Source organism: Juglans microcarpa x Juglans regia, chromosome 5S, assembly GCF_004785595.1.
Source record: "Juglans microcarpa x Juglans regia isolate MS1-56 chromosome 5S, Jm3101_v1.0, whole genome shotgun sequence".
In the NCBI taxonomy this organism is placed as follows: domain Eukaryota; kingdom Viridiplantae; phylum Streptophyta; class Magnoliopsida; order Fagales; family Juglandaceae; genus Juglans; species Juglans microcarpa x Juglans regia.
Genome location: NC_054603.1, coordinates 14842503 through 14867645, shown reverse-complemented (window position 1 = coordinate 14867645; position 25143 = coordinate 14842503). Strand labels below are relative to the sequence as shown.

At 34.2% G+C, this 25143-nt stretch overlaps 1 protein-coding gene across 1 annotated transcript; it reads right to left on the bottom strand.

Moving 5' to 3' along the window:
- Window positions 1–9708: 9708 nt before the first annotated feature.
- Window positions 9709–11420, bottom strand: LOC121267555 (plasma membrane-associated cation-binding protein 1-like). Its single transcript, XM_041171464.1, has 5 exons — window positions 11213–11420; window positions 10921–11074; window positions 10595–10684; window positions 10350–10434; window positions 9709–10249 (listed from the first exon to the last, which is right to left on the bottom strand). The coding sequence occupies exons 2-5, from the start codon at window positions 11035–11037 to the stop codon at window positions 9873–9875; spliced, it is 669 nt and encodes a 222-aa protein (XP_041027398.1). The 5' UTR covers window positions 11038–11074; window positions 11213–11420; the 3' UTR covers window positions 9709–9872.
- Window positions 11421–25143: the final 13723 nt, after the last annotated feature.

The following is a 25143-nucleotide window of genomic DNA, read 5'->3' as shown; positions in this document are numbered from 1 at the left end:
AACCTAAGCTAGAGTGCCACCGCCTGAGTTGCACTGAAGCAACACCTCCTCCACATTGCTGCCGCTAGCCTACTGCACCTCTACAAACCACCCCAAAGTGCCAAGATCCTCCACAACGCTGCCTTTCACCATTGCACCCGAGAAACCACACAACCCGCAAGCCTCCACATTCAACCATCATGGGAGAACAACAGCAGCAGTCGTTTGCCATTAGGAACATCCTTCCCTCGCGAAGCCCAGCAGCGTAACACCCCCCCAGCTCAGCCACGGGCCACCCAGTCGCACCACCTAGTCACTGCGGTGCATCCCTCCCTTCAGCCACCAAGGTTGCAGCACACGACAACCGTAAAACCATACCACTTCTACACCAAAGAAGCCCCTGTTTTCGACTCCAAAAAACAGAGCAAGCCACTTCTACGCCGACAACCCCGTCTCCTCCTCACCTCCACCGCACGGGCCCTTGTTTGTGCTCCTCAGAATATTTTTTCAAACGCTGCCAGGGACGGAAGTTGCCACCCATCGTCCCGACTGCTTACCGTAAGCCGTTGTCTCTTTTTTTCTCTCACATTATCTCTCTCTCTCTCATCATTTTCTCTCTCACCCAGTGCCCTACCGCCGCACCCACCACCGCCGACCTCAGCCAGCTCCCTGCGCTGTCGCACGTTCCCTCCCCTCACAGTGAGCCTTTGCCGCTTAAACCTTACTTCACGTACTATGAGCATGTTTTCTATTTCTAATAACAAAGCTTACCATATAGTTGGTCAAACATATATTAATTGAGATAAAGTTACAGTTTTACCCTTTGAGTACAAGTTGTAGTAGTGTGTTTTAAACTTTTAAATATGTATTAGTGGACTCTATTTTATTTATGTTTACACAAATCATTTAAGCAATTTAAATTGTTATTAAGCAAAGATTTTTTTTCAAGAGTAAACGATAATGATGTAATTTTATTTTTAAACATTTTAGATATGATCTAGTTTATTAAATAAAAGTTGTTGTTTAATTTAAAATATTTTGGTATATGATCTAGTATTAAATTTTGTAGTATGATTATACTAGTAAATAAGTTAGGTTTTGATGTTTTTATCAGAGTTATTAAGTGGACACTAATGAATTTAGAGAGTGATGGTATTTTAGAGTTAAGAGAAATTTTTGATTTTTTGAGGTATTAAAATAGGCATTTTAGGTGTAATTACGAAGTAACTGCTCAATTGGAGATTTATTGAAGTTGCATAATTTTCTAAAGGTGATGATTGATTTTTGTTCAGTGTTGCTATGGAGAAATTCTGATAAGCTAAGAAGTTTAGGTAAGCGGGATTCCTATGCTAGACTTTGTATAAAATAAAAATGAACTGATGCTGATTTACGAAAATGTGCATCATATGTTTTGAAAAGAAATGTGAAAATAACCTCAGTTATTTATTCTTCATTATACATTGAACTCTGATGAAAGAGAAAGCATTTTTGTCATGACTGGTGTAGACATGAGCTTATTTTTGACATTCTATTTCTGACCTATGCAAAAAAAGCAAATATGAAAATTTGTGCATAATTATGTAAATATGATTTGGATCTGCTTTGATTATGAAGATGATATGATTTTGTTCAGTACTCTGTTTGGATAAGATGTGATTTCTGAAAACCTTTGGCATGACTCTTTGATTCTTAATTTGATTCTGTTTCCGCTCTGTTCAATTACGGCCCTGCCAAGGGTTATAATTGTGGATATGGCCTAACTACGGGTAATAATAGTGGATATGACCCAACCACGGGTTACAATAGTGGATACGGCCCAACCACGAGTAATAATAGTGAATACGGCCTAACCACGGGTTATAATAGTAGATATGGCCCTGCCACGAGTTATAGTAGTGGTCTCTGTTTTGAGTGCACATTTTGGTGACAGAGTGATTTATGTTCTGCTTGGCTATCTGTAGATGCACAACCCTACCACGAGGTTATACATGGCTTCTGTTCTGATATGATGTTCTGATGATGATGATGATCATTTATGCTATGCTAAAGGATATTTTTGAATGAAATTATTTCTAAATCTTCACTCTGATATTTTGGTAACAAGTTCTGCTTCTGCACTCTGAAAATGAAAATGTTTTGTTCTGCATTCTGATCTCTGTAAATGCTCATGTTTACACACTGGTATATGTTCTCTGCTTACTGAGTTGTTGATATCTCACCCCTTATCTCCATATATTTTCAGATAATTTTGATGGTTCAGCTGGAGAACAAGAGTATGAAGTTTTAGCAATGTGTGATGATCGTAGTGGAATAAGTGCCTAATGGTACAAGTGCTGATTTGAGAGTCGTAGTTAGTAAATTGACTTATTTTCGATTATTTTGATTTGATGAATTAAGGATATTTTCGAGTCTTTGCAGAGTTTTAATTTATGTTATTGAGAATTTCTTTGTTATCCCTATGAAGGAACATAGATTTTTGGGTTGAGTAAATGAATTAATATTTTATGGAATTTTCAAGATTTTATAGTTGTGTTATTGAAGTTGATATTAAGTATTAAGAGCTAACTCTCCGAACCTCTAATATCGGGGCGTTACAAAAATGTAGTCTACATGATTTTTTTTCATTTGACAATTAACACAAATAGAAGAAGAAGTAGATTTTGAAATATCAAAAGAAATCTGTTTATTTGAATGTAGATGCTATAGACCTTGTTGATTTGGGTGCCCTAGACGGTGATGCCAACAAGTAAAATAGACTTTGTGAAATGTGTGAGAAAAACAAGCAATTGGAGCTTCATCAAAAGCATATAACCAACCTCGTCTACAACCCCTCGCCATTTTTATCTGAGTTGCCCTGTCCTTTATCACAAAACCATCCCCATCAAATTTAACAATGAGTAGATAGTCAGTAGTAAATTTACTAATAGGGAGTAAGTCCTTTGTAATGATATGGAATTAAAAGAACATCATTTACTGGAATGGAAGAGGTACCAAAACCAACAGAAGTGTTACCAATATATGTGACCAATAAAGTACACTATTATGAACCGTAAAACTTTTTAAGCTATGATAAGGTTTAAGTGCATGAAAGTTACCTGGATTTCTTGTGACATTATCAATTGTAGCTGAGTCTAGGAACCACTTAGAGTCCTGAATGGTCATGGTAGCCAAGGCCTAGGATATATTGTCAGCATGAAAGGAGTGGTTGGATCGATTAAAACGATGAAAGTACATTGACTAAGTGTCTGAACCTTGGGTAACGGAGGTGAGCTATTGTTTGAAAGTAAGGCTATGATTGGATGAGTCATGGGTGAAAGCATGTAGTAGAGCGTTCTAGACATCAACGACAATATTGAGACTGACGACAATATTGAGTACGTCTTCTAAGAGTGTGGCAGTGATCTAGCATTTGATAAGGTGGATTGTCTTACGCCACTAGACATTGATGGGGTTAACATATATGTTATCCTCCAGAAGATATGGTGAATATTTGATTTCTCCTTTAATGAAGCCTTGGAGATCATAGCTCTCCTAGATATTGAGCATTTGTGTCTTCCAAAGTAGGAAGTTGGTGGAGGTGATGCATAAAGAGAAACAATTAGTGACATTTTGAGCCACGGGGTATAGGTATTCAGTAAATGAGGCGGAAGATGGAGAGTGAGTAGTTTGATGAGTTGGACATGGAGAAATAAAATTTGCAGACAGTAAACTCTCTCTGATTACCATAAAGAGTTATGAGAAACTCAATCTCATGATGATGAAAAAAAGATATGTCATATAATATCTATAAAAATGATACACGTTGTCTTTGCATATATGAGAAGCTATACAACGAAGTAAGGTGCTATACCCTGTAAACAGTGCCAAAATAAATACCAAGGTCAACAATGTTGTGTAAGTATTGAAGAATATGTTTCAACATTTTTTAGTGAGCTACAATTGGTGAATATATAAATTGGGAAACAAAGCCAACACTATAGGAGAGTTTAGAGCATGTAAGGGCAAGATATTGTAGTGCCCTAAAAGTACTACGATAATAGTTGTTGTCATGGAAAAAGGCATCACGGTAAGACCTTTGGTTTTGGACATCATGATGTCCAATGTCCAATGATCATTGGTGCAATCCCGAGTTTGATGTCTTGCATTTGGGCCAGTCCAATATATCAAGAAAATACTTAGCTTGGGACAAAATGAGACCATCAGGAATTGGAGTGACTTGTATTCCTAAAACGTAATGTAGAGGATCAATGTTGTTCATGGCAAATTGTGTACTAGGAATGCTAATGAACTCACTAACATGAGATGATTTGGATCTCGTTAAAAGTATATTGTCAACATATAATAATAAAAAAATTATTCTATGTGATGAATGGTAGATAAAAGGAGATCGTTGGTTGAGCTACATATTAATTCATCAATAATAAGAAAATTATTGAACTTATCATACCAACTATGAGACTTGTTTGAGACCATATAATGCTTTATTTAATTTGCATACGTGAGAGGCAAGAGTAGGATGGATAAAATTTTGGGGTTGCTCCCTGAAGAAAGATTATTGAATATCATCATAAAGGAAGTTACTTTCACGTCAACTTGCTGAATATCGAAGTAGGATGGATAAAATCTAGGGCTGCTCCATGAAGACAAATTCTTGCGATCACCATGAATGAGTGTATTTTGAAGTCAGATTGTTGAATATCCTAACGGTTGATTAGAGTGAGATTGAGGATGATCTGAATGGTGCCAGGTCTGATGACTGGTAAGAATATCTCAGTATAACTTACTCCACCAACTTGGATAAAGTCCTTAGTGACTAGGCTAGCTTTAAGCTAGCAAAATGTACAGTCACCATTTAATTTAGTCTTAAAGATCACTCACTTGCAACTAATGATACCCATGTGAGGTTCACAAGGGACAAGAGTCTAGGTATGGTTGTCTTGTAGGGCCTGTATTTCATCATACATAGCCTGGTATGATCTGTCATGATTTAGAGCGATGCAAACACTCTTTGGCTCCTCGGGAAGATCCACAATAATATGAAGGTGAGCATCAAGTAACCATTGTGTGTTTAGGAGGAGACCTGTGATACCTCGTATTTACGTGTATTTTGACTAAGTAAATTATTGCATTTATTAACATTATGAGCTATCTTGTTTTAAATTTTAGATGATTTACGTTGTATTATTTTAAGATTTTTAATTGTTAATTCAATGCGTTTTCTTGTTATTAATAATTGTTCATTATTTAAAATTGTTCTTTAATTTAAATTAGTTGTTTGTGGTTTTTAAAATTACCGTGTTGTTGGATTTAATTATTTTATTTTCATTTTATCACTACGTTTAAATTATTTTATTTAACTTGCTGTTTTGAAATCTTTTTCGCTGGATAATTTTTTTTGTAACCCAAGATGTGAGGATTGAACCTCATTTCTTTCCTTCACTTTTTTTTTCTTTTCCTCTTTTTCTTTTCTTCCTCTTTTCTTTTTCCCCCCATTTCTTTCCTCCTCTCTCTCTCTCTCTTCTCTCTCGCGCGGTTTCCTTCTCTCCCCGCGTCCGTGCGTCGTTCTCCACCCAACCCACCGCCGTGACCGACACCGCCCCTCTCCTTCCCTTCCCCACCGGCCGATGACCACCCCCTTCAATCCCAGCCCCTCTTGCGCCGCCATGAGCCCCCACGCATGGCTTGAAGCCACAGCCTTCTCTTCGCTCAGCGCCGCCGTCGTGCCACCTCCGGCCACCATTTCTTCACCACTTCATCCTCGACCTCCTAACAACCTAATGCACCCATTCTCAGCCCCGATCTGCCACCGATGAAGCACATTCATCAACATTTCCGTTTTGGACATTTTAGCCTTCAACCACCCTCTACATCTCCACCCACGGTCAACCACCACCACCATTAGCTTCACTGACATCCCTAAACCCTTCCCTATCAATCTCGGGTCTTGGTTTTTCCCAGTTCAAAAGTGAGTTTTTGAGACCCACGGCCACAATGCATTTTGCACTGTTCTATTGCTGTGTTGCCACTTTTTGCAGCTCCATGATCCTTCGAAAATTATTATATAGTGCTATAAGTATTTTTCAAAGAACTTTTGAGATTTAAATATATTTTTTCACTAACTCATATTTATTGTGAACTGGTTGGTTGTGCCGGACTGAGTTCGAGGAATAACTGGGGTCGGTTGGATTGGATTATGGAGTTGTTCGTGTGATTGGTTTATGATGTGAGATTTGTTGGCTGTTTCGGGTTTAAATATTGGTATTTTGAGTTTGACGTTGGTTATGGTGAATATTGATGATTTTAGAAAGTGATGATATATTTTGGGATTATGAGGGTTTTAAATTTTGAGGAATTAAAATACGTTATTTTAGAAGTTTAGGCTTAAATATCGAAATACATGATTGATTGAAAACTTAAGGAAATTACGTGATTATTTTTTTATAGGTGATGATTTATAGTCGACTCGACATTTTTTGAGGAAAATTCTGAGAAGCTAAGTCGTCCAGGTAAGCGGGGTCCCTATGCTAGATTTGCATAAAAAGAAATGAACTGAGGTTGGTTTGTAAAAAAATGTGCATGTTGTTTTAAAAAAAAAAAAGGTGAAAAACAACCTCAGTATATGTTTTGCATTCACTCATGAGATATGTATGAAAGAGAAAAGAAATATTTTTAACATGAATAATGTAGACATGAGTAATATTTGACATGTTTTTGAAATATGCAAAAGAGCGAATATGATATCATTGAGATTTTTATGCATGTGATATGAAATGATTTGGATCTGTTTTTTTTTTTTTTTTTTTTTTTTTTTTTTTTTTTTTTATCAAATGGAAATGATATGAATATGTTTTGCACGTGTTTTGATATGATATGGATATGATAAAACTTTGGCATACTTATCTGTTCTGAATCTGATTCTGAATATGGTCCTGATATGATGATACTGGTTCACGTGATATGGTTGGTACCAACATGATATGATATGATATGAGTGCACCCACTTTGGAAACAAAGTGGTCCTTTACGTGTTCTTTTTTGTATGCACACTCGGGGCTCCGAGATTGAAAAAGGGAAAGTTTCACCATATGATACTGCCTGGTTTGGCCACCAGGAATAGCACAACTCTACTACGGGGGTTAAACATGGTATATGATATGATACGATATGACATGATATGATAAGATGAAGATGTTCAGTTATGTTATGCCAAAGCGTTTTTGAATATGAAACTGATATTTAAATATGAACAGTTGGTTTTTTTGAATATGAAAATGGTTTTTGAATACCAAAAAGGTCTTTGATTATGAAACGGATCTTTGAATATGAACAATTAGTTTTTGAATATGAAAATGGTTTTTGAATATGGAAAGTGTCTTTAAATATGAATAATTAATTTTTGAGTATGAAAAATCTGAAAAGTCGCTCTGATTTTCTGATAACATGTTTCTGAGATCTGCATATAAAAATGAAATATTTTGTTTCTGTATACTGAACTTTCTGAAAAGGCTCATGTTTACATACTAGTATATATTCTCTGCTTACTGAGTTGTTGATAACTCACCCTTTATCTCCACAATATTTTTCAGATGATTTGAATGTTCCAGTTGAGAATCAAGAATATAGAGCATAGGTGAGAGGAGTTAAGAATGATGGTTTAAGCATAGAACGTTTATATGGGTATTGAGGATTTTCATTCAGTAAGCTTGTTGTGCTCTAATGATGTGATTTGTTGAGAGGTTGATGTTTATATTAAGACTTTGTATTGTTTTAGAATAATTGAACTGGAGTATTTGATGTGAATTAATGAGTATTTTGTGCGATAGAGAAAAATTAGAGTATGTACTATGTGGATGAAAAATGATTTTTAGGTGACATGAGTTAACTCTCCGGACCCTCGGAGACGGGACGTTACAAGACCAAAGTGAAGTTGGAGGATTTGAGCAATCAGAGAAGGGAACTAAAGAGAGTGAATAAGGTGATGCTTCAAAGGGAGAAGTGTCACTAGTGGATGTAGCGACACTTGGCTGGGAAGCATCAATTGCAATAGCTAGGGGAGTAGGTACTTGTGAGACTGATCGAGGAAGCGAATATTGCCAATTTCAATTGGAGTAGTGGCGTCATTGTGAGTAGAACCCTACAAAGGAAAAGAACTAGAGGTATGTGGTGTTGGTCAATGAAGATGTAGGGGAGAACCATTCCTAAAAAATTGATAAGGTAAGACTAGTTGAAGGGGGAAGGTTGAAGGTACCAAGTCGTTCAAGAAAGGAAATGTTGTTCTATCAAAGACCACATGTCGCAAAACAAAGATTGGTAAGGTGAGTGATAACACTAATAGCCTTGATGTTTATCGTTGTAGCACATAAAGATGCATGCATGGTACGATCTTGGGATCACACTTGTTTTGCTTAGTGTCCTAACTCCTTTGTGTAAAGATATATATCACTTAAAGCCAAAGACTCATAAGGAGCTATAGTAAGGTTGTTGCCCATAAATTAAGCATGGAAAATAGGTTTTGAAGATCAATAGAGATAGATGATAACGCTTGTGGAATTAGCGGCAAATGAATGTAGATGAATGAAAGGCTACTAAAGTTGAACAATTGCAATCAATCCAATTTGCCGCTTGAGATAAATGCTTTTGCTCTTTATTTCATACTGGGACTGTATATGTAATAAATTATTTCTAACATGTATATGTATGTATGTTTGTATGTGTATATATACACACATTGAGAAGGATCTTCTCTCCTAACATTTACTTTATAATTACTACTGTAAAATATTACTGAATGCGGCCAAGATACGTTAAATATATATTCTCTGCTTTGATAAATGACATGTTGACATGTGTTAAAACCATGCATGTATGAATATGACATACATATATAATATATATATATGAGTTTCAAATCGTTGATTACTTGCTGTCTGGAAACTCTTTTGGTGGAGGATGGCGGGCTGGCTATACTGTCCACATCCTCGAAACCAACTGTTCAGTTTTTGGTTTTTTTTTTGCTTACACAACCAAGGAGAGGGTCAATTATTCATGCTTGGATGTAGGGAAAATTATAATTTTCTGATGCATAAAAGTCGTCATTTCTAAAAAAAAAAACCCTTTTTTATTTTTTATTTTATTTTTAATCAAATGCGTACAAGTCAGATTAATTGAGATCGGAGTGATGAACAAAGCTATAATATGTTTACCTCATATAACTTTCTATCCAAATTCTGTACAGTTTTGGTCGAGTTTTAATACTTAATTAAGTAAAAGAAAAATATATATAAATAGTATCTTGCAGAATCTACTGACACATTTTCAAAATCGTTACTGACTATAATAAATATCACGAGACCGCTTTAAATATCTTTTACTCTCACTTAGGGTTGATAATTTTAAAATTTTCAAAAAAATAATATTAAATATAATTTTAAGATGTGCAAGATTCGTGCATTTTCTTTAAAAAAATATAAGATCTATCCTAAAGAAGCTGGTTTTTCCGGTGAGTTCTAAAATTTTCCTATTAATTATTTTCCCTTTCAAATCCATGAATTTTGTTATAAACACGGAGTGAAAATTAAATCCAAATAAATATAGCCATTTTTAATCCATTAATTTGTAAATGAGGATTGTTATTTGTTAATATCCTTTTATTGATCGTCCTCTCATTATCTATTTGTTATGTTTAATTATATTGTAAATGATTCAAATAAATCCACAAAAAGTATACACTTAAATCAAAGAATCAAATCATTATTTGTGAAATCAATCCATAAAAAAAAAAAAAAATTCCAATAGATATTAAAAGAAAATTAAGGATGGAAATTGCAGTTTTGGTTTTATAAAAGAAGTTCTCACAGACTTCACTCTTAGGCAAGTTCTTGTACTTGAGTTTGTCAAAGCTTTGGCGGCTCTGCAGCTTCCTTCACATTGGCAGGCTCGATTGTAGCTGGTGCTGCTTCTTCTTTTTCAGCCACCTCCACTGCCAATTCTATCTTCTCTTCTTCTATTTTCTCCACCTCCCGATCTTTCTTCTCTTCCTCTTCCTTCTTTTCTTCTTTCTTCTCTTCTTCCACAACTAAGATCATCTCCTTTTCTTTATTGCCACCCGCTTCTTCAGTTGTTGTAGCTGCTGCTGGAGGTGGTTCATCAACTTTCTCTTCTGTGACTATGAATGTTGATACCTTTTCAAAGACAAAGAGAACTGGTCCTGGAACCAAAGCTGGCCCAAACTTTGAAGATGCTTCAGATACTGGTTTTGATCCTGGAAATTCTGTACATGCATGTAATGTGGTGAACATAATTTAGCTAGGGAGATTATCCTTTGTTCTTAAAATAATGGAAATAAAAATGATCATATATAATATACGTACCGATTTTCACGAGTTCTTCTAGGAACTTTTGAACCACAACAGAGTTCTTCTTCAATCCTGCCTCCTTAGGTTCCTTGATAAAAGTCTGTTGCAGTTGAAAACTTGATTTATTTAGTTTTACTCTTTATATTTTCATTCATCTCTTATTTCATTTTTTCCTTATATATATATATATATATATATATTTTATATATGTATATATATATGTTCTGTTATTGCCTCAAATTCGCTGGGTATAATCTGACCTTGATTTCTGCTGAAGAAGACTCATATATCTCGAGGACTTTAGGTTGAAGCTCAATCCTCTTCTCTTCAAACTCCTTATTGATTTGCTCCTAAAACCAAACATAGATATATATATCAAAAGAATGTCAGAATTTTGTCGTTGTTGTTTTGTTCTGCAATTATTCTTCACATATGCCTGCATGAGTATATCCAAAAGTTTATGGTTTCTATTATCTTCGGATCAAAAGAAGCAATAAATTTCAAAGCAGCAAGCAATTACACACACACACACACACACATATATATATATATATATATATATATATATATATATATATATATATACCTTAGACTCGTCGAACGACTTGCATGCCTCAGAAGCAGAAGCCTTCTTGGTACCAGTACTAGTCTTGTCGAAAACCTTCTTGATCTTTGGAAGAACCTTTTCTTTCCAGTAACCCATTTCGTTTCTATATTCAACCAGATAGCTTTTGCTGGCCCTAAAAAGAGAAGATCGAAACCAAGCAAGATCAAATATAAAGACACACAAACACACAACAAGCTTAAGGGTTCTAAAACAGACAAAAAGTTAAGGTTAATGAACAGGAAATCGCTAAAGAAATTGAGAAAACCCATACAAATTAAGTGTGGATAGCTAGGGATGGACAGAAACCAGATGCGGGCAAAGAAGAATATATGCCTCTCTAATTTCCTAGTTTGAAACTAATCTCTCTGTCTCTATCGTGGCAAAGGTGGTCACCAGTTCAAGTCCAGCTCGATGCATCTGTTCCACCAAACTGTCTTCTCCAAATTAAGGCACATGAATGTCTTACACAGGCATGCATCAACATATAGACACACTTTCCACTAAAATACCCCCCTGCTTGCAATTATATTACCAAGAAACCCATTTGTTCATCCTCTCCTACCCCACTGCCGTCTCCTTTAAATGAGTTGGATAGTTTGAACAAACATATATAAACAATGTAAATAACATGCATGGGTACTTTTATAGGTATTTTTCTCAGTTTTTTTAAACTAATGCTACAGAGAATATTGTATCATTTTCCTGAATATATTAGGCCTCGTTTGTTTTTAGAAAACATCTCATCTCATCTTATCTAATCTCATTTCATCATTACAACTTTTCTAAATCTCCACACAAAATAAAATAAACAATTCAACTTTTTCAAATTCCAAAATAAAAATAATATTAAAAAATATATTATAACAATATTTTATTTAACTTTTTAATTTTAATCTCATCTCATCTCTAAAAATAAACGGATGGAGGGATATGTATGAGGGCATAATAGGGAAGAAGAAAAGTGGCGGTGGCCGAGAAGGCGCAGCTGGCAGTCACTCATGCACAGGTGGGCAGACAGATATCATGAGTGGGGTCCATTCTAAGTACTATACCTTCTTCCATGTGTGACTGCTCACGTGGCTTCGCTGGTACTACACACATTCAGCCCTCAATGGCATCAAGCCATACCATGCCTATCTGTAAAAAAACAAAAAGAATGGCGTTATTGCATAGTTGACAGATAACAAGTGTGGACAAAACTTGATCATGCATGCATGGCAATACTTAAAAAGGTACTACAATATGAATTCCTAGGGAATAATATGTATGTGTGTGTATATATATAATCTTAATTAGGCCTTGTTTGTTTTTAGAAAATATCTCATCTCATCTCACTTTATCATTACAACTTTTTCAAATCTCCACACAAAATAAAATAAACAATTCAACTTTTTCAAATCCTAAAATAAAAATAATATTAAAAAATATATTTTAACAATATTTTATTCAACTTTTTAACTTTAATCTCATCTCATTTCATCTCATATTATCTTTGAAAACAAACGAGCCCTTAGTGTTCATGCAAGATAATGTAATCGATCATAAGGTAGCACGCAAACTTGCATTCAACAGATAGGGGCGGAGTTATGTATTGACGAAACTATAGGTAAATTCTTTTACTGTGACAGATGAAACCATCACAAAAAATAAGAAAACCGTCACATAAATGTTTTGGCGACGGTTTACTGTACGACTGTCATTAAAAGTTTTTTTTTTGCCATGGTTGGAAGTTTGCCGTTAGATGCAACTTTCGAATATGAAGAAATTTTGTGACAGTCGAATTTCATCACAAAAAATACGTTTGAACGTATCAAATATGTTTGAACGTTTACCCGACCGATTAGCAAATATTTCTTAATGTTCGATCCATTCATCAAGGCTCATGCATCTATCGAGATTTGAAGCATAATCGTTAGGAAACTTCACACCTTGCAACCATTTGCAAAAGTTCATTTTCTTACCCCTTGTCATCTTAAAACATGCATGTAGTATAACCACCTTAATATTGCTTTCCACTCGTAAATGAAGATTATGTTAAATTCTCATTCTCTCAAGATTTTTTCTCGTCTTAACCGTGTCCTACGTCTTTTTGTTAATGCTAATCAATGTCCCAAGTATATTATCACAAATATTCTTCTCTATATTTATTACATTCAAACTATGTCGCAACATGCATGACGATCAATATGGGAAGTAAAAAAAAAAAAAAAAAAAAACTCTGTTTTGTCCAATTCAATTCTGTTGCGCCTCGTTTTCTCTTGTTCTTCCCCCAACCTTTGCCAAAATTGTTCTTTCCAAGTTCCATTAATTGTTCCACTATCTCATGCCCAGACAAGTTCCATTAATTGTTCTTCTCCCGAACTTTGGTGCAATTCTATCCTCTACTCTATCATCAAATTTAGCGTCTCCCTTCGCCATTAATGATTTGCTGACAAATACCGTCGATGGCCCATGAAACCCATATTCGACGAATATTTTAGCCATTTAGAGCATCCTTATTGGCTTGGCCAAATGCATATTCAAAATTTAGCCAATATCACACTTTTTTACATTTGACTATTCTATTTAAATTCAATCTCGACATTGAATTAGTCATTCACTCTTTATATAATAATAAAATATTATTTAATTAATAATTTTTTATTTAATTTATTTGTATCACATTTTATAATTCTACCAATTTAATATTAATAATAATTATATTCTAATTAAATGAATATTAAAAAAATATATTTTCAAAATTCATTTAATGCTAATAAAAAAAAATTTGATTAAACTCATCTAAATTTCTATTTAAATTTCTTAATTACAAATCAAATAGTTTTTTTGTTTGGAGTAAGAAACTAATATTTTAATATTTGCTTAGAGTGAAAAATTAGTATTTTAATATTTGGTGAATCAATTGTGGTTCTCCATCTTTGGTCAACCACTGTAGCAGAAGTCCATCTTATTTTAGATTTGGCCAATTCAATGTGAGGTATTTTTTACATCAATTATGTAAATTTTAGCTAACTTTCCCATTTGGCCAAGCCAATATGGATGCTCTTACTTGTAGTTTCCTTATTACATGTGGGACACGCCAACTTCCTTTTAGTACTTCAACCTAAAAGATTGCCATATGATAAAAAATCATTTTTCGTCCATAATACTGTATCATGCATATGAAAAGATGTCGGCGTGTATGTATCAAAAGTTCAGACGCCATTTTCCTATAGATCTTTTAACCTTTCAATTAACGGTTGCATGAATATATCAATATCATTTTCAGGTGATTTTAGGTTGGATATAAGCAAAGTTAACAGAAAGTTTGGTGCCTTTATACACTTCCATAGTGGAAGATTATATGGAATCAACACTCTAGACTACGTGCTGTAAGTTGTACTCATATTACCAAATAGATTGAATCTATCCATTGTCAGTCCTAGACGTATGTTACGAGCTTCGTTGCAAAAATCTGGGTATTTATTATCAAAACATTGCCACACAATTGAGTCAGCTGGGTCCTTCATATATGTGTCATCCTTAACTCGTTTCTTCTCATGCCACCTCATATCTTGAGTTGATTTGCTACATATATATATATATATATATGTATATATATAGCCTTTACAATCTTGGTTTAAGCGAAAAATTATGCAAAACTTTCATCGGAACATTTTTCTTACCCTTCAACCTTGACTCTCCATATATGGGATAAGCATTTTTTCCTTATTCTCCTTCCAAAATAATACACAATCGTTCTTACATGCATGTATCGACTTGTACTCAAACCCTAACCCCTTTCTTAACTGTTTCACTTCATTAAAATTCTTCGGCAATGTAGAACCTTCATGGATCACCTCATTAAATAAGTCTAATGCCATGTTAATTGTTTTCATTGACATCCCACACACAGACTTAATGTGAAGTAGCCGCACAATAAAGTACATCTAGCTGTATTTTGTACAGCAAGGATAAAACTCACGTTTTGCATCTTCCCACATTCTAGAGAAATTCTCTGACTCAGTCCCTCGGCCACTTGAGTAATCATCGTCAATTTCATCTATAAACATCTCAGCTCTAATATCACCCAACATTTCCACCATCTCATCCCACTCATCATCATCGTCCAGGTGCCTTATTTCAATACCATCACCGAATGAATTATCGACAAATTGTTCATATGGCTCACCATGCAATACCCATTGAGTATATCCCAAATTGATATCATTCAAAAATATATAACTTTCTACTTCATCCAAACCTATAGCGCACAGATTTTTGTACCATCGATATGGACACTTTATGTAACCTCGACTATTGGCAAAGGATCGAGCAAAATCAATAAAATGTTTCACTCCACATGCATATAAAACGCAGTTTTTTCCAAGTCTATCGCCAAAATGTATCCAACTTTTGTCAATTTCTAAAAAAAACCTATGGATTAGTATAATGAAAACTAATTTCATGTGTGACATGCTCCAATTCAATTCCCCTTATTCTTTAGATAAATGTAGTTGGTCCTATCCCATTCGAGATTATATCATCCATATTGCACAAGTCTCGTCACTCTTGTACTCTCCACATCAGTAGAAATTTCGGTAGCACCTCCCCATAGTTCTCCAAGTATACATGGTCGCAGAGAGGGATTGTCACCCTACGAACAATATACCTGAAGAACAAATGAAGAAGACATCGAACTTTCCATCCTTAACGTATAAAGAAAGAGTAATGAAAATATTCAATATAGATAATATAATCTCAAACTGTCCACATTGGACAATTCAGAAATTAGTGAACACCTAAGTGTATACTAATTCCCAAATGGGTCGAAGATTATTCATGCAATGTCACACACAAGCTATAACATATAACGTTATACACAAGCTATAGCATATAAGTAATGTATATTCATACTAAATTTGTTTGAAACCCTCAGTAAAGAATCCATTGTTGGGTCTTAACTGAGGATTAAGAAGTTTAGTATGCTTTGTCCTGAGTATAGTATGTGGAGTTGGTTATTTGTTATTGTTACAATTTCCTAGCATTTTAAAATTATCATTAATTAAATTAGATATAATTATTTATCAATCTAAGATGTAGATTTAAATTATATATGTAAGGTGTGTTTAATGTATATTTTATTCCAAATAAATAAGGTTATAAGTTTAAATAATGTATATTCATACTGAACTTCTTTGAAACCCTCAGTAAAGAATCCACTGTTGGGTCTTAATTGAGGGATTCAAAGAAGTTCATATGTTTTGTCCTAAGTATAGTATGCAGAGTTAGTTATTTTTTTTATTGGTTATTGTTCTAATTTCCTAGTATTTTAATATTATCATTAATTAAATTAATATAGTTATTTATCAATCTAAGATGTAGATTTGAATTAGATATGAAAATTGTGCTATACATTATTAATATTTAATCTTAGTATAGATTATTAATTAGTTATTTGTTTTAATCTTAGTATGCATTATTAATTACTTGTTTTAATCTTAGTATGTTAATCTTATTCAAAATCTAAGAAATTATGTATTTTAATTATTCAAAATCTCTTTATTCAAAAAATTAATTTATGTAATTTAATTATACATTCTTTACATGCTCAAGTGATAATTAGGTATATATAAAATTAATTTAATTTTGTTCATAATTAGTATTTTTTTAATTTCCTATAAAAAATAAATCACCACATAAACACATTACAATCCCACAAATCACAATATAATCCCACAATTCACAATATAATCCAATAAATCACAACATAACTACAATATAATCCCACAAATCACAATATAATCACAAAATAAATCACAACATAATCACAACATAAACACAATATAATCCCACAAATCACAATATAATCCCATAAATCTCACAAATCACAATATAATCCAACAAATCACAATATAATCATAAAAATCACAATATAATCACACAATCAAGTTTAGAAATATACCTAACTAAAATCATAAACTTTTTATCTCACAACCTTCAACAAGTTCCAACAAATATTCCTTCAAAATAAACACAATATTAATTAGTTCAAAATAAACAAAATAAATAAATAAACATAACAAATATTCATTAAAAATAAACAAATCAAAATAAACACAACAACTACCTTCAATCTCACACCTTCCAATCTCTCTTTCTCCCTCTATCTCTCTCGGTCTCAACCTCTCTTTCTCTCTATCTCTCTCTCACACCACTCTCTTTCTCACTCTATGGCTCTCTCAGTCACTCACAATCACTCTCGGTCACTGATAAGCATGAAATGGGAAATAGACAACATTCCCCATTTCTTAAACACGCCCCATGTAACAGCCCACTAGAAATTCACCGGTGAAATTTCTATTGATTTTAGGAACCTCGTAAAAACTCCATAAGTTTTTACGAATCGACCAATCGCGCAGGTTTTAGTCTGTCAACATAGTCAGTCTTACCACTCACTATGATGCTAGATATATGAGTTTAATTATTTGAGGTAGTTAGAAGTATCAGAATGCGTTATGGTTTACGCCATTAGACTCAGTGGATTATTTAGGATTTTATAGCATAATAACCCATTTTCATAATTTCAGACGAAACGACTGTTCAAAATTGTGAAATTATTTTTAGGGGTACTTTGGGGATGAATTTCGGTAAACGATTTTCACTACAGGTTAATATGAATATTTATGATTTTTCAGTACTAAGTTTATTATGCATTTTTTTAAGTGAATAGTAACCTCGATAAGTGCACCTAGTTCAGTGTTTTCAAAATCACAATGTGAAATATCCAAATTAAGTTAGAGAAGTTTTATTTGGATACTTGGCAAGATCTTAGCCACACATAGTAAATAGTATTAGACACTTGGCACCATGAGGAGCCATTAGATGTATTTGTGAAGGAAATCAAGGTGTGAGATTATGCCACCTAAGCAAAACTTTGTTTTATTTGTTCAACCAAATTGTGACAGACCAAAGAGGGTTTCAACCCTAGCAAAACCCTAAATGGTTGGAATCCAATTGAAACCCCAAAAGCTTGATTGAAACCAAAACCCTAAACGTTTTCCCCAAACCCTAAGTTGGCCTCCAAACGCTTTTCAATCCGATTTCTAGCATTGTGTTTAATCACTTGATTAAATCACTTCCATATAGTATTAATTAAATCAAATCCTTATCATGACATAATTATTCAACTTTTTAAACCTTGAAAATTTGATTGGGCCAAGAAAAATTGGTTTTGGGCTTGATAGCATCTCAAACTCTAACCAAACCCCCTTTAAACCCCAAATTGAAGTCCACTTGGTTGGGGCCCACCAAGGCCTACGAAATTGGCCACCTTGGCAAGGCTTCTTGAAGAAGTTTTCTCCCCCACATGGCAGACCATCCACTGCCATTGGCTGCAACCCATTAGTGCCTTGATGTGATGAGAAGTCCACTCTATCAACCTCCATCTCTCACAGCTGTTGCAGGCAGTCCATGCCTCTCACTATTCTCCACTTTATGTCACCTAGCCACCTCAAATCAAGGGTCATTCAAGCCCATAACTTCCCCCTCCAGGAGTCTAAAGTCGTGCAAGACACACTTCTCTCAATTTTATCACTTCTTTCCCCTGTTCTTAGAGAGAAACCCAAAAGAGCTCTCTCGGGCAGATTTCTGTGTATTTTTGTGTGGCCATTCTCGACCCCTTGTAAGTATTTCCTCATGATGACTCCTTCATTAAAGTTGTTCGTCTTTGAGTCTAGTTTCCGTGTATATCTTAATAGTCTGAATCCATGCTAATTGGTTAGTCAAAAGTATTTTTAACCATGGAAAGGTCATTCTGGGCGTGAAACTGGAGAGTATGATATGTTTTGAAATTTTTGACCAAGCTAATGGACATATCTTGGTCCGAAAATTTTATGGAGTGTTTTTAGCATGTGTTTATGAATGTTCGTTATGGTTTTGTTGCATGGATAAAACTTTTGATGATATATTTCCTTAGATTTAGAAACTTGAAAACTGGAAGTGGAAAAACAGTTTTTATTTTGTGAAAGTTGGAATATTTCGTAGTTTGATCTTATTCCAAAGGTTTTGATATTTTTATACGATAATCCTAAGCCTCTTATATACATGTTAGGATGTTATTTCAAAGGTATTTAGTATTAGTTTTAAAGATATGATTTTCTATGCAAGAGGATTTCGGTTTGGCCTAATATTTGATGTTTTTGGATTAGATCCATGTTTGGTTGAGTTTTAGCCATGTGATTTTAAGTTTGGTGGTTGGATCATCTTTAGGACACATTGTTACACCATGTGATATTTTAGTTTGAAGATCACATGTCTTTAAGCCAAAGAACAAGAGATTGATCAAAGGTAGTTGAGAGAAAAGTTTATGTTTTGGACTAAGTTTAAAACCAAAAACTCCAAGTGTTGTTTGTGATTTTTGGTGGCTTTTGTTTGATGATTTTAAGCATAGTTGATCTTAAGATGATGTTATGAATGTGTTAGAAGTGAGATTTTTTTTTTTTTGATTCTTGGAGATGTTTTTATTAAGGCCAAAACTTGTGATTTAAGGGTTTACTTTTTGTAAAAAAGTTTGGGTCTTTTTACAAAAGTTTGGTGTTGATGATTAGCTTTTCTTAATAGATATTTTAAGTGTATTTTTAAACTTAGGATAGGAAGATTCTTGTTACAAAATTTTGGTTTAATCATGGGTTTTGAAGATAGAAGAAATTGCAACCAAAATCAAGTGAAATGGCCTATGAATGTTTCGGCCATTAGGAGTTTTTCATAGTTGTGAATGATTTTAAATTTTTCTGAATTTATATTTGAGTCTAGGACAAAATTTACATGAGGAATGTAAATTTTGATAATTTTTGGAATTGGGATGTGAAATCCTTAAGTTAGGGGTAAAATGGTATTTTTTCCACATGTAGAGGGTAAAATAGTAATTTTACTCTAAGTTTTCTCTTTTCACATTTCTAATTATTAGTAATTAAAATTATAACTTTTAGAATACCCTCTTACAGTTCCTCGTGTTTTGCGCTTTAATCTCGTAGAACACGACGATCGAGGTAAGTTAGCTCTTAACTTACTATCAGTTTACTGTGTATGTGTGATGGGTAAGAGAACTACAATTTATGTTCGTGTGTTGTTATATATGCCATGTCATCACATGTTTATCTATTACACAAATTATTCTGTCATGAAATATTTATCTGTTACACAATATATTTTGTCCCATGTTACTATCTGTTGCAAGTTTGTCACATTACGTATGCTATATATTACATGTATGTCATGTCACGTAATATTCTCTGTCACATGTTATGCAATGTTACGAAATATTGTCTGTTACAGTTATGCCAAGTTACGAAATATTGTCTGCTACATGTATGCCATGTTATGAAATGTTGTCTGTTATATTTTTTGTCATGTCAATTGTCTTACGTTCATCTCACGTTACGTTACGTCAGGACTTCTGTCCTTTATGTCACCTTCATGTCACGTCACGTTACGAAATGTCATATATGCAGTTAAGTTATTCATGTCAATCACGACCCTAAGCACTAGGATGGGGTAATATTCTAGTGAAACTCCTTTGTTCATGTTGAAGTGTCTAAATAGGTGTGAAATTTCTTGGGTTGACGAAGTACAGTCAATAGGTTGCGAATGAGGCTTAACTAGCTGGTCACCGGAGCGCGCCAGGCACTAACGCCGATGGAGCCACACATTATGTTACGTGTGTTCACAGTAAATGTGGCACAAACAATTCATGAGGCCACAACAACTGTGGAACATGAGGTATGGGGCCACAACAACTGTGGAGTACGTATTAATGCACTCACAGCTGGTATAGACACCTGTGTTGTGATGCGGTAATCGGCAGGGACACACGGCTCAAGGGGACCCGTGTAGCACCCATATGATCACTTTATTAATTAAGTTCATTGAATAAGATTCCAAGTTTATGTATTTCACATTGAAGTCATGTTTCACGTCATGTTATGTTCAAGTTTATGGTCATGTCAAGTTTCAAGTTCATGCCAATCATGGTAACCCTAGGAGACTAGAATATATGTTCAAGTTCATGTCATGTTATGTTCAAGTTCATGTCATGTTCAAGTTCATGTTCACGTTATTTCATGTTCACATTCACGTTATGTTCCAAGTTCACATTGATGCTATGTTATGCTCATGTTGATGTTATGTTCAAGTTCACATTCATATTTTGTCATGTTCACGTTCACGTTATGTTCCAAGTTCACATTTATGTTATGTAATGCTTAGGTTCATATTATGTTCAAGCTCATGTTCAAATTATGTATATTCATGTTCATGCTATGATGAAGTTCACGTTCATGCTATGTTGCTAGTCCATGTTATGTTTTAAGTTCACATACATGCCATGTCATGTCAAGCTAAGTTTCAGTTTCAGTTTCAGTTCAAGTTATGTCATTTATGCCATGTTGTATATCAAGTTATGCTATGCTTACTTATGACTTTGATTATGCATTCATGCTTTTACTGCCATGCATGCATCATTAACTTGTGTGGAAGTTCCTGTTAAGTTGCTGAGATTTGTAATCAAATCTCACCGTGGTAGTCCCAACTACCATTCCCCCCGAATGGTAGGCGATGTGTCAGGATCAGAGTAGGGAGCAGACACTAGCAGACTGGAAGAGGTTGACTAGACATCGTAGACGCAACACAGAGCTTGCAGCCTCCATAGTTAGGTCTTTGAATAGTATTCCGGCATCATTAGTCGAGTTACGTGAGTTATTTAACAAACTAGTCCAATAGTATATTTTGGCAATGTAATTATGGAGCCAGGTCATCATTGTTTTGAGATTACAGTCTTCTGAGACCTGTGTGGTAATTGTGGATGTTTTAAGTATGCATGGTTTATGTTTTAAGTATTTGAGATATTATAAGTTTGGTGCATAGTATTGCTAAAAAAAAAAAAAAAATTATCCGCTACGAATATTGCATAATGCTAGATGCATGTTAGGAACATTGCATCTTATATGTCATGAACGGGGGCAGGTAACCTTGTGTTGCATGTCCAGGCACTTCGGATGTCCATTCGATCCCAAGCGGAATCTGAGGGCGTCACACCCCAAACTTGTAAGCGGTATTATAATTTTTTTTTCAAAATTTTTAACCTATTGCGGCGAATTTTATCAATGCAATAGGTTAAACTAAACAGAACGACGACTTTCTATTTAGTTCAAGGTCCTTTTGCAGCAACTTTTTAAATGCAAAGTTGTCGCATCAAAGTGTCGTAACATTCAAATGTTTACAGTAAATGTTTGAACGTTTTGTAAAATTTTCCAATCCTGCTAAGTGTCCCGCCAAGTCTGTTTACATATCGTAACGTTGGATCGCAATACTGTTAACATGCAAATGTAGATGAAAGTAGGTCCTCATATATGCCATAGGATTACTCAGGGAAAGGTCCTGCCAATTTTTTTGAAAAAGTTCAAACTTAATTATTCCACATTTGAATGTAACAAAATGCCATTCGAACGTAACGTTCTTTACATGCGAACATATATGAAATTAGATTCCCCGTATATGCCATAGAATTAAAGCGGGAAAGGTCCTGCCAATATTTTTAAAAATGTTCAAACTTAATTACTTCATGTTCGAACATACCAAAATAACACTCGAATGTAATTTTGTTGACATGCAAACGTAATTTAAATTAAGTTTCCTGTATATGGCATAGAATAAATGCAGGAAAGTTCCCGCTAATTTTTTTATTAACATTTGAATGTTCATTATAACATTCACACGTAAATCCTACCACGTTCGAATGTGGTTTATATATTATAGTAATATGGTATATGTAACATAATTATATAGTATACTAATGTATATAGTATATATTATATGGTATAGTAATGTATATAGTAGCAGTTCCATGGTTATATAATATAGTAATCTATATAGTATATATTAATCTATATAGTTACTATAGTAAATTATATAGTATATAGTAATCTATATAGTTAGTATAGTCTTGCTCAAGGCTGTGGCATTGTCAATACCAACATATACCATGAGTTGTTTTAAACTACCAAAAGTTCTCTGCAATGAATTGGAACTGTTGATGGAAAATTTCTGGCAGGGCAACAAAAAGAAGAGTAAAAAATTAAGTGGGTCAGTTGGCAGAAGATGTGTGTAGCAAAGGTAGAGGGAGGTTCTAGTTTCAAAAAGCTAAATATATTCAATATGGCATTGTTAGCTAAATAGGGATGGAGGATTATGCAGAATACTTCTACTCTTTTACACCAAATCTTTAAAGCTAGGTACTTTCCTACCACTAGTTTTACAAATTCCCATTTAGGCTCTACCCCCTCATATGTTTGGAGGGGTATTTGGGAGGCTAAGGCTATTTTATTAAAAGGTTGTAGGTGGAGGGTTGGGGTTAGCAAAGGTATAAAGATATGGTCGAATTATTGGCTACCATACCACAGAGTAATGACTACCCCAATAACTGTCTTAACTTCTCAAATGAGGGATTGCACAGTGGATAGCTTAATTGATGAGAATACTCGATGGTGGAATGTAGAAAAGGTGAGAAGATTACTGCCTGAGAGGGAGGCCACTGTTGTTCTTAATCTGATACTTCATTCTGAACCTACCCCAGATGAATTGGTATGGAAGCACGAGAAGAATGGTGTGTTTACTGTCAAAAGTGCTTACAAGTTTTTCTTTTCTTTGAGTAACAATAGACAGGTGGCTGAAAGCTCTCATGCATAACAACATAGATAGGTATGGAGGAGCATCTGGAAACTAAACATCCCTCATAGAGTGAAGATCTTTGCGTGGAAGGTGTGCAAGAATGGACTGCCTACCCTACTGAATCTAAAATTTCGTTGTGTTCTTGATGAGGCACAATGCCACTAGTGCCAACAGGGTGATGAAGATTTAAGTCATGCTCTATTTGATTGTCCTATGATAAAAAATAGCTGGCTCCATCACTTCCATTTCCTACAAGAATCAAATACAAGGCTGAATTTAATGCAAATGGTTGATGTTGTCATGAAGAGAAGAACCTCATGTGAATTGGAGAAACCTTTTCTTATAGCTTGGGCAATTTGGTACAGAAGGAACCAGAAATTGTATGCAAACAACTTGTTATCTCCAAAACATGTTATCGACCATGCACAATCTATGGTTGATGAGCAAGCTTCTGCTGCATCTTTTAACAAACCAGGTGGGCATACACTTTGCAGATGGATGGCACCACCAGTGGGGGTCTTAAAAACTAAACGTTGATGGAGCCATTTTTACTGACCTTAGTAGATTTGGTGTTGGGATGGTGCTGAGGGATGACAAGGGTCAAGTCATTTTTGCTGCAAGCAAACTAGAAAATATGATTACTGTTTCTTTTGAAATTGAATTGCTTGCTATCCTTAGAGGGGTGCAATTATGTATGCCTATGGGAATCACAGAGTTGCAAGTTGCAAATAGAAAGTGATGCCCTTCTAGCGGTCCAAGAGCTGAATAGAAAGGGTTCTTCCATATCTTGTTCGGGCAATATTGTGCATGAAATTAGGAGGTTGTTGCAGCAATGGCCAAAATGGTCTCTTCATCATAAGGGTCGGGCTTCTAATGGTGCAGCACACTCCTTGGCTAGATTTTCATGGAATCTAGATGAGTTAGCAACTTGGTGGGAAGTGATTACCGAATGTATTGATAATGCTATTTGGTTTGATACCCGAGTGTAAGGTTTTCTTGATGATTGAAATAATGATTGTTGGAAATATATATATATATATATATATGTAGTTAGTATAGTAATCTAATATATAATTTATATGATTTAAAAAAAAAGTAATCTAGTATATAGTATATATAGTATAGTAATCTATATAGTATATAGTAATCTATATAGATAATAAAGTATATATAGTTATTATAGTAATCTAAATAGTTAGTTAGTAATCTAATATATAGTATATATAATATATAGTATAAATGGTAATCTACTATATAGTTTATATAGTATATATTGTTAGTATAGTAATTTATATAGTATATAGTAATCTATATAGTTAGTAATCTAGTATATAGTATATATAATATAGTAATGTATATAGTATATATAATATAGTAATGTATATAGTATATATTATATTGTTATATAGTATAGTAATCTATATAGTATATATTAATGAGAACCAAGAATGATGCAAATTTTTATTTTGTTTTAAAAACATTTTTGTCCATGCTTGG